The 11,932-nt window shown below is 38.4% G+C and overlaps 1 protein-coding gene across 5 annotated transcripts in view; it reads left to right on the plus strand.

The window, feature by feature from the left end:
- The window catches only part of kcc (solute carrier family 12 member kcc), a 731,707-nt gene that overhangs the window by 658,249 nt on the left and 61,526 nt on the right, over positions 1–11,932 (plus strand). For all 5 annotated transcript variants that reach the window (XM_076198824.1, XM_076198825.1, XM_076198828.1 and 2 more), the window contains one exon: positions 4,194–4,354. In XM_076198824.1, coding sequence (XP_076054939.1) covers positions 4,194–4,354 — 161 coding nt within the window. The remainder of the gene's footprint in view (positions 1–4,193; positions 4,355–11,932) is intronic.

Below are 11,932 nucleotides of genomic sequence, written 5' to 3' on the forward strand. Positions count from 1 at the left end.
ACCTGTCACCTGACAGACATGTCAGCAGGATTGTGGGAGAGACATACATACTGCTGCAGAAGATTAAAGTGGCTTTTCACTATATAGGTGAAGTAATGATGAAAAAACTCCTCAAAACCTTGATCTATCCAACATTGAAATGTATCAGTAGTATGGTCCCCACCCAGAGTGAAGGATATAAGCAAGATCGAGAGAATACAAAGGGCAGCAACCAAACTTGTGCCCAACCTGGCAGATAAACCATATGAGGAAAGACTAAAAGCACTGGGTCTGCCAACTTTGAAAGATCGAAGGGAAAGAGGTGATATGATTACAGTAGGGAATAGATTGCATTGACAGAAAAGATCTCTTGATTAAAGGTGGAAGGGCTTTAAGAGGTCATGGGAGCAAATTAAAAAAGACCACATATCCAAAGGATGTGAATAAATACTGGTTTCCATATACATACATATACCAAAGACTTTTTCCCCCTTACAAAGGTTTCCATATAGATGCCTAAATACTTGGAATAACTCAGAAGATTATATAGCCCAAACTTGAACAAAACATGTATTCAAATCTAGATATAAATGGAAATCAAGGATATAAATTAAGTTGGAACTGTCCATGAATTTGTGGCTAAGTATGATAAAATCGGAAAGTAGGAGATGGTACCCAACAAGCATTGCTCCTTTCCTGTATACTACAATTAGGTAAATAGACAACATTTCACAAACCCTACCAAAAAAAAAAAAAAAAAAAAAAAAAAAAAATAGCAGCTTGCTTCTCAAAAACCTACCACAACCTATCATCCAAACTGGACAAAACATCCACACAGAAACCCATTCACACCCAAATAACTAAAGTCCTTCAAGAAAGACCAAACATTGCATTCCAACAACACCCCCTAGATGTAAGTCTGATAGAGAAAACCTTCCCACATTTTACAAGAACCACACTGATACCTGCACCCAGGACATCTGTCATTAAGACCGTACCAACTCAAAATAGGCCTGGCTACAGATTCAAGCTGCCCCAGATACAACCACCACACAGAAGACACAGAATACCTCATACTACTATGCCCCATGTTAACAATCCATAGACAGTAACAATATCTCTTCCCAAAGTGAAATTTGTTCCCACCCAGAGGTTGTTGCCAGTTTCTTGGAGGCCACAGATCTTCAGCAAGAGAGACTAAGGGCAACAGATTGAGTGATTGATCCCAACTTGACTCACCTCCTCACTTTGTGTTTCCCTTAAAATATATATATAGTAAGTACTCATTATACGGTACATAATTATGCGTTCCTGAAAACCTTACCGCAAATTGAAATGATCATATACCGAACCCATTATAACATGTAATAATAGGATATGTGTTCCAGCACGTCGAAAGTCACCCCTACAGACATGAAAATACATGAAAATAGTCACATAAGAAAATGTAAAGTGCTGCGCAAAAGAAATAAACACAAAATGTTTTTATTTACCTTTCACTCGCCATACATTCTATCAGGTGATGTCCCTCCCAAGGCTAAGGGACAGTAGGGATCTCAGCCCTTACTCATATTTTGCTGAGTGGGCAGACAAAGATGAGGGTGAGGCAGGAGGCTGAAAACCCTCAAGCACTTCATCGTCTGCACTGTCTTATCCATTATTGGCTCCCGGTGTTTTGTTAGCAATTTGCTCTGCAGATGCGTTGCATTCTCCCCAGCTTTTTTTATAGCTTCATGATTCTTCAACACCGTCCAGACTATTGACTGGGCTAGGCCCAAGTTTTGACTTATGGCAGACATACCTTCTCCCTGCTCTTTCCTCTTCAAAATATCTGATTTTACCTCCAATGTCAGACTACTCCTCTTTCGCTTTGCCTTTTCAACTCCAGCAGTGTCTGCAGAACGTTTTGTGGCCATTATGGGTGCACCACTGTATGTCGTGATAATAATATCCACAAAAAACACACTGTAAGGATTTAACTTGTGTTCAAAGGGAAACGTGGGAAGAGACTGATTGTTGTGGTGGCTGCACGGCATGGTGGCACTACGGTACAGTGTAAACAAAACACGAGCGGATACCGTATCTGTGAATTTTTCTTACCATAAATAGAATCGAGGGTAGTAATTACCAAATACCATAACTGTGAATTTACCGGATAAAGAATTACCGTATAAGGAGGACTCACTGTATGTATGTATGTATGTATGTGTATATATATATATACTGTATATATATATATATATATATATAGATATATATATTCTATATATATATATAACACATATATATATATATATTTATATAACATATATATATATATATATATATATAACATATAATATACATATATATATATATATATATATATATATATATGTAATTTGCCAAATTCTCTGTCAGACTCCTACCCAATTTACATCTCCCCTCCTCTTTGCCTCCTTCAGTTTGCATTTTCCTTCTCTCTACTAGTACCTTGCAGCCAACCTTATAGGTTGGCTTTTTCTATTTTACCTCATCCCACCGTTCACTACCTTTCATTCTGTTCCCACCTAACCTTTTCATCCCATATATCTTATGTGCACACTTTATCACATCTATGAAAAATAACCATTCTTCTCCTACTTCCCCTGTTTCCCTCACCACCTCCCATATATCTCTCAGTTTCTCATAGTATTTTTCTTTTTATTCTCAATTCAATTTGTTTACTCTTAGCAACTCTCTACCATCCTCCTCCTCCTCCAGTTTTCTTTCACTTTCTATTTTGCATCTACCAAAAAAATGTCTGACACTTTCCCCACTCCTCTGAAAACATGAACATTCAACTCTTCAATCCTCTTTTTGGATACCACTACATAGTCCATCAGTGCCCTATCAGCCATTCTTCCCTCCACCCTTTCCTATGTATACTTATGCTTGATTCTCTTTTTAAACAATGTTATCATCAACTCTATTACTAAGCATATCTCTAGCATCATCTCTCCACCAATATTCTTTCATAGCACCCAAAACCTTCTTACTACTTCTATTGATTTATTTCCTATTCTAGCATTGAGATCCCCCAACACCACTACATTTGCATTCCTCCCAAAACTCTCAAAACACCCATTCAGATAATTCAAAAAGTTTCTCCTCCCTCTTCACTTTTCTTACTACACCAGGATTGTATGCACTCGCAAAAATCCACATCTCTCATCCCATATTAATCTTGAAAAGGCTTCCTTCCATTCCACCACACATGTTCCTGGCTTGTCACTCACCAACAGCACTACTCCTTTCCTCCCTTGCCTCCTAATCACTCCTGAAACCCTCTTCACCATACTCCAAACCTTAAATGTGCCCCACCCCTTTAACTTAGTTTCAGTTCATGCTAATACATCTGTCTCCCATTGCACAAGCAAATCACTAATCTCTTCCCTATTACTCTCATCTGTATCACCATGCACATTTAATGACCCAATTATTAGAGCTCAGGTTGTACTTCTCCCAGATCCTCTTCAGCCATGATTTTTCTTAGTCACTTTTTATGATATGCATGGAAAACAAAGTGGCAGAAGTCTGCTACAGGGGACCTAGAAGAAGTAGAGTCTTAGGAGTAGTAAAGGACAGTCTCAAGGGAGCAACACAAAGGAGGAACAGCTGTAGTACAAAAGTATTATCATTTGTCTATGAGTAGAAAGTTTAACTCTAGCATAGAGAAATGTAGTGTGGCTCTGGTCCAAAAGGGGAACCCAAAATAGTCCCTAAAGCATTGGCTGAATGTTACCATACTTTGTGAGCTGGGTATATTGATATATGTGTATTAGTGTGGGTCTATTTCACTATCACTAGCTTGCAGGAAGAGATTGAGGAGGAAAGGAGGGCAGGAGATACCACTTGTCAGCTCTTTTTATATAAAAATTAGGAGGAAAGTAGTTTGAGCCAACAGAGATCATGGGCCTAGACCAGAGACCAAGAGCCAGTTCTTAAGAGTTTTCATTTAGTTGTTTTTAGGTTTAGAAAATGGACATTGGTGAGAAGGTTCTCTCTGACATCCATCATATAGGTTCCATGAGCAGGAACCTATTATTAGATTCATCTTTATTCTATCTAGCACCAAACATTTCTATTTAACTAAGTGGGAACTGGGCACAAATTTTTCAAAACCTTTAAGAAATGCTTTTTTATTTTGATTGTATCACTATATTGTATTATTAACAACTTTTTCTTTATTACAGGTCCACCGCACACAAAGAACTGGAGACCACAGATTCTAATTCTGGTTAAATTGACTAAGGACCTTGTACCTAAGTACAAAAAGTTGTTCACATTCGCGTCACAACTCAAAGCAGGAAAAGGTCTAACAATGGCTGTGTCAGTTCTTGATGGCGAATATACGGTAATTTTCAGTGTTATTCAGACTTCATCAGGATATTTCACTATATGTCATATATAGACTGAAAAAAAAAAATTGGTATTAAAAGTGATGATGAAGACATGAACTTCAATAAGCTCTGCTGTCAGTGCTATTACCTCACTGCATTAATCTTGACCTGAGTGGTGTAATGGAGGACAGGGATCACCCTTCAATTATGTGGTGCTGAGATGGGAAGCACATCAAGTGGGTTTTTATTGTGTATGAAGTGGATGTGCTTTGATCCAGAACCACTACCAACTCCTATATGGGAGATTGATTATTATTATATACATAATCATATATTGTATATATATAAATATATATATATACATATATATATGTATATGTATATATATGTATATATATATATATGCATATATATATGTGTATATATATATATATGTATATATATATATATATACATATGTATATATATATAATATATATATATATATATATATATATATATATTTATATATACATATATATATTCCCTATGGTGGGGGAAAAGAATACTGCCACCAAGTATTCCCACTTGTATCGTAACAGGCGAGAAGAAAGGGACGGGATTGGGAGTAGGCATCCTTCTCCTTGTAGCCCCACAGGGGAAATTCCTAAAAGAATAAGAGAAGGCATAAGGGGGGCTGGAAGGCCTCGGACCAGCACCCTAAGGTTTGGGTCTTTTAATGTGCGTGGATGTGGTACAGATGAGAGTAAAAGGGAAGAGATAGGTAGTATGTTTGTGAGAAGAAAGATGGATGTGTTGGCTTTGAGTGAAACTAAGTTGAAAGGGAAGGGTGAGTGTATGTTTGGGAGTGTAAGTGGGAGGTTATCAGGAGTGAAGAGAGGGCGAGGGAGGGAAGGGGTGGCTATTCTAGTAAGTGAAGAGATAGGTAAACGGGTAGTGGAGTGGAAGGAGGTTTCCTCAAGGATAATGTGGATGAAGGTGAAACTGGGGAAGGAGATGTGGGTCTTTGTAAGTGCATATGGGCCTGGCAGTGAGGAGAGTGTAGAAGAAAGGGAGGCCTTTTGAATATATCTAAATGAGTGCATAGAGGATTTGGGAAGAAGTGTCAATGTTATAGTACTGGGAGACCTTAATGCTAGGGTGGGAAATGGTCCAATCGATGGAGTGGTTGGGAAATGTGGAGTTCCAGGAAAGAATCGTAGTGGAGAGTTGATGGTGGAAATGTGTCTAGAAAGAGAGTTGATGATAGCAAATACAGTGTTTCGGAAGAAAGTCAAGCATAAGTACACGGGAGAGGGTGGTGGAGGGAAGGGTGGTAGATAGAGCGCTAATGGATTATGTAGTGGTAAATAGGATTATGATAGGAAGAGTAAAGGATGTACATGTGCTAAGGGGAGAGGGTGGGGGAACATCAGGTCATTTTTTGGTGGAAGGTAAGTTGAAAGTGGAGGATAGATGGAGGAAGAGGAAAGGGACAAAAGGTAGGGAGGTTCTTAGAGTGAACTCCTTGAATGAGAAGGAAAAGGAGAAGGAGTACGGAAAGAAGCTGAAGGAGGAGTGGGAGGGAGTAAAGGGTAGAGTAGAGCTAGGTGTGGAGGAGGAATGGGGATGGTTCAAGGAGGGAGTCATAAAGTGTGCAAGGATGGTGTGTGGAACAAGAAGGACAGGGGGAAATAGAAGAAAGGGTAGTGAATGGTGGGATGAAGAAACAAAGAAGGTTGTAGAAAAGAAGAAGCGAGCTTTCACAGATTGGTTACAAAATAGGACGAGGGAGTCATATGAGAGGTACAAAGAAAAGAAAAGAGAAGTAAAGCAAAAGGTAAAGGTTGCAAAGAGGAGAGCAGATGTGAAATGGGGTAAGAGTTTTACAGAAAATTTTGAAAGTAATAAAAAGAGGTTTTGGAATGAAATTAAGAGAGGAAGAGGAGGCAAATCAAGTAGAGAAGAAAAGGTAAAAGGTGCAGATGGAGAGATGATAATGGAAGAGAAGGCAGTAAGAAGAAGATGGGCAGAATATTTTAGGGAGTTGCTAAATCTGAAGGAGGATAGGGAAGGAAAGATTGCTGCAGTGGGAAGTGCGAAGAAAATGAGAGTGATGAATGAGGAGAATGGAGGAGAAATAAGGAAGGATGAGGTGAAGGCAGTTGTTAAGATGATGAAAGCAGGTAAGGCACCTGGTCTAGATGGATGCCATGCGGAATGTCTGAAAAAGGGAGGTACAGTGATGGTGGACTGGTTGGTGAGGTTATTTAATGTTTGTTGGAGAGAGGGTAGAGTGCCGGAGGACTGGAGGAGTGCCTGTATAGTTCTTCTTTACAAGGGAAAAGGGGACAAGTGTGAATGTAGTAGTTTCAGAGGGATTAGCTTGTTGAGTGTAGTTGGGAAGGCTTATGGGAGGATCTTGATTGAGAGGATTAGGAGAGGAACAGAAGGAGTAATTGGTGAGGAACAGTGTGGATTTAGGACAGGTAGAGGTTGTGTAGATCAGATCTTTGTGGTAAGACAGATATGTGAGAAAGCTATAGGAAAAGGGAAGGATGTTTTTTTTTGGCTTTTATGGATCTGGAAAAGACTTATGATAGGGTAGACATGAAGGCACTGTGGGAGGTTATGCAGATATATGGGATAGGAGGAAAGCTTCTGGGAGCTGTCAAGAGTTTTTATGAGAATAGTAGAGCTTGTGTCAGGATTGGAAATGGAGAGAGTGAGTGGTTTGAGGTAAAGGTGGGACTTCGTCAAGGATGCATTATGTCGCCCTGGCTGTTCAACTTATACATGGATGGGGTGGTGCGGGAGGTAAATGCAAGGGTAGTGGGCAAGGGATTGGAGATGGTTAAAGAAAATGGAGAAAAGTGGGAGGTGAGCCAGCTGTTGTTTGCGGACGACACTGCGCTTGCGGCAGGATAGGAGGAGGGATTGAGGAAGTTGGTGGCAGAGTTTGGGAGAGTATGTGATAGAAGAAAGCTAAAGATAAATGTGGGTAAAAGTAAGGTGATGAGATGTACAAGGGGTGAAAGTGGCAGTAGACTGGAAGTGAGCATTAAGGGAGAGCGACTGGAGGAAGTGGATAGTTTTAGATACTTGGGTGCAAATGTGGCAGGGAAAGGTGGAGTGAAAGTGGAGGTAGAATGTAGATTGAGAGAAGCAAATAAATGCCTTGGTGGATTAAAGAGTGTAATGAGGAATAGACATTTGGGAATGGATGCTAAGAGGAGACTGTATGAAGGACTGATTGTGCCAACAGCACTGTATGGGACAGAAACATGGAACATAAGAGAAGAAGAGAGGAGTTTGAATGTATTTGAGATGAGGTGTCTGAGAAGTATGATGGGGGTTACTAGGCTAGATAGGGTGAGAAATGAGGAGGTGAGGAGGAGAACAGGGGTGGAAAAGAAGCTGGGAGATAGGGTTGATGAAAGAGTATTAGGATGGTTTGGACACATGGAAAGAATGAGTGAAGAAAGACTAGTAAAAGAGGTGTGGAAGGCAGATGAGGAGGGAGTGAACAAGAGGGGACGTCCTAGGATGAGGTGGATGGATGGGGTGAAGGGGGCTTTGGGGAAGAGGGGAATGTCTGTTGAGGAAGGACGGGAGAGGACAGAAGACAGGGGTAAATGGAGAATGGTTGTATATGGATGATGTTGTGATTGCATGAGGTGGAATGGGCGGGTGGATGGGGGGTGAGGTAGTGTGTGTGAGCAAAATTTGACGCAGCCCGAAGGGATTTCTCCCCGTCCTCTCATTTTATGCAATGGGGGGACGGAGAGGGGGGTCGCCGATTTAATGAAGCGGCTTTGCTGTGGATGTGCTGTGTCTTGCGACACTGCTTCTGACCCAGTGCAGTGGACAAGGTGCAGGGATGACCCGTCATCCAGGAGGTGCTAAGATAAGAGGGAGGGTGGAGGGGTGTGGAGTGTATTCAGGGATGGAATGGGTGGGAATGATTTTATGCCTTTTTCTTTTTGGCTACCCCCTTGTAAGGGGGAAAAAGCCTTGGTACATGTATGTATGTGTGTATATATATATATATATATATATATATATATACATGTATATGTATATATATATACACACATATATAGGTATATATATACAGACGCTCCTCTACTTACGTTCATTCATTTTACGTTTTTTCGATTTTACGTTTGAACTGACTGTAAAAAAAATATATATAAAAAAAAAAAATTGAGTGAATTTTTTAGTTTAGCGCGCTCTCCGTAGTTCAAACGATACTTACGCATGATGCTGCGTCCATTGTTTACATGGCACAAACGACAGACTGAACATGCCTTGCCTCATCCTCCTCCTCCTCCACCATCTCAATATATGTTGCTTGAATTTAATTTATTTGAAATTAATGTTATTATTTTACAATGTTATGTGTACAATTAATGATTTAGGGGTGTTTTATAAGATACGGTAATAGAATTTACAGATGTATGGTACAGTAACAACTTACGTTCATTTTCAACTTACGTTCGGCCGTTCGGAATGTAACTAAAACGTAAGTTGAGGAGCGTCTGTATATATATATATATATATATATATATATATATATATATATATATATATAATATATATATAGGTATATACATATATATATATATTTATATATATATATATATATAGATATATATATATATATATATAGGTATATATATATATATAGGTATATATATATATATATATATATATATATATATATATATATGTATATATATATATATAGGTATATATATATATATATAGGTATATATATATATATATATATGTATATATATATATATATATATATGTATATGTATACATGTGTGTATATGTATATATATATATATATATATATATATATATATATATATATATATATATATATATATATATATATATATATATGTATATATATATACACACACACACACACGCTCATCGAAGCAACACCGCTCGTCGTCGCTCGTCGTCGCGCGACCAAGAAGGAGAGGATTTACAACGAAAAAGGAAAACCTGGTTTGTACTGTAGGGGTGGGGAGTGAATGTGAGTGCCCGAAATGGTATCTATGCAGTGCTAGTTAATTGTGTTAACTCGAAATTAGCAAAAATGAATGAAAACGGCTCGAAAGCCAGTTGCGAATCAGAGCCATCTGGAGGCAATCCACCGAACCGCGATGTAAACAATGAACAAAGCGCCACGTGTTACGACAATGACTTCTTAGGGTTTGGTAAGTACGAAAGAAAGAACTTAAGTAGATTATTAGAGATAGAGAGAGAGAGATGAGCAAAAATAGGACTCGGTGGGAAAATGAAATCATGGACTTAAGAAAAGAGGTCATTGGTTTAATTGATTGTTTATCTAAGACTAACCACGAAATTTCTGACCTGAAAAAAGCTAACTTGGATCTTACAAACGAAATTAAAGAAATGAAAAGAGACATAAATGAACTGAAGAATGAAAATGAAAAGAAGAAAACTAATGATAATAATAGCGAAAATCTAAAGCAAGAAGTGAACAACAAATTCCAAGAATTGACACAAAAGATCGAAGAAAACTTAGGTGGGGACAGTATCCAGGAAATTAAGAAGTGGAAAGAAAATATTGAAAATAAAGAAATTGCTTTCAAAGAAATAGTCAAGCAGCAAATGCAAGATAATGCAAAAGACACAATCATTCAAGTGATTAACGAAAAAGCAAACTGGGTCAGGGACACAGTAGATAGGAAGAAATGTATTGTGGTTTATGGGCTTAAAGAAAAACAAGGATTGGCGAGGTACATGAGAGAAAAAGAAGAAAAAGAGACAGCAGTAGAAATCCTTAATGAAATTCAGGGGGGAGATAGTGATTCAGGCACAGACTTAGAAGAGACTTACAGAATTGGTCGCTATACTAAGGATAGGAATCGACCTCTAAAGATAAAACTAAGGTCACAAGTGGTAGTAGAAGACATATTTGAAAAAGTAGGTAACTTGGCAAAGAGTGAAAAATACAATAAGATATGGATAAAAAGAGAAATGAGTACTGAGGAATTAGAAAAAGAAAGGGCGCTAAGAGAAGAAGCAAAGGAAAAAAACTTGAAAAGATCGGAGACAGAATGCAAAGAATTCCAGTGGAGAGTAATAGACTTGAGACTAAGACAATGGCGCTTCAAAACGAACAAAACAAGGGAAGAAGAAACCAGGGAGAAGGAAGAAAATTAAAAGTGGCCTATACCAACATTGACGGACTAATTTCGGGACTGAACGAACTCAATGATTATCTGTTAGAAGCAAAACCAGACATAATGGGAATTGTAGAGACTAAACTAAGAGGTGAAATACCATCCACTGTTATCGGACAAGGTTTATACAACTACTGGATAAAAAACAGGGACAAGAAACAGGGAGGGGGAATCATGTTCTTGGCCAAGAAAGACCTAAAGGTGACAAAAATTGCAGAGGGCAAAGGTAATGCTGAATTGATCATGATAAAAGTCGAAGGCAAGAATATGAAGAGTAGAAAGTTTGTGGTGACTTATGTGCCTCCAAAAACAAGCGCTTGGAAAGAAATTGAACATAAAAAAATGCTAGATGACACAAGAAAATCACTCAATGAGATACTAATGGGTAAGGGTAATCTGGTAGTTATGGGGGACTTCAATTGCAAAGAAATTTGTTGGGACAGCATGACAGTGCAAGGAGGAGATGACTCGTGGGGCAATGTACTGCTAGATATGACCATGGAGTACACAATGACCCAATGGGTCCATGAAAACACAAGGTACAGAAATAATGAAGAGCCATCGAAACTAGATCTAATATTTACAACAGAGCCTGAAATAGTGCATAAAGTCCAGTATGAGACACCAATTGGAAAGAGTGACCATGTACTCATCGAAACTATACTAAAGGAAGAAATAGACATAGAGAGGAACGAAAAGCATAGGAAAGGAAGACTGAGGTACAACAAAACAGACTTTACAAAACTAAAGACATTCTTCCGGAATGCAAACTGGGAAATATTTTACAGGGAAGAAACAGCAGTGGAAGAGAAATGGAATATATTGATGGAAAACTACAATGAAGGGGTAAACAGGCATGTACCAAGACAAAAGCGAGAGAGAGAGTACATTAAATGTTGGTTCAACAAAAGATGCAGTGAGGCAAAAGACAGAAGGGACAAAGCTTGGAAAAAGTGGAGAAAAGACAAAAAACAAAGCAAATGGCAAATTTATGTTAACTATAGAAATGAGTACGTTAATGTGAGAAGAGAGGAGAAAAGGAACCATGAGAAGGATATTATAGACAAATGCAAAGAGCAACCCAAACTATTCTATCGGTATGTGAATGGTAAACTTAAAAACAAACAGGAATTGGTGAAACTATGCCAAGGAAACATAGAATACACAGAAGATTTAGAGATGGCCGAAGTCATGAACAATCACTTTAAATCTGTTTTCACCAGAGAGAAAATACCGAATTGTGACATAGACGAAAACAAGAAATCTCCCCTCATGAATGAGTTTACAGCATCACTAAAGGAAATATCAGAACATTTATCAAGGCTGGATGTCAGAAAATCACATGGCCCGGACGGTATTGCAAATTGGATTCTAAAGGAGTGC

The sequence above is a fragment of the Oratosquilla oratoria genome, chromosome 15 (assembly GCF_046742065.1).
Source record: "Oratosquilla oratoria isolate Oo_2021 chromosome 15, ASM4674206v1, whole genome shotgun sequence".
NCBI classification, from domain to species: Eukaryota; Metazoa; Arthropoda; class Malacostraca; order Stomatopoda; family Squillidae; genus Oratosquilla; species Oratosquilla oratoria.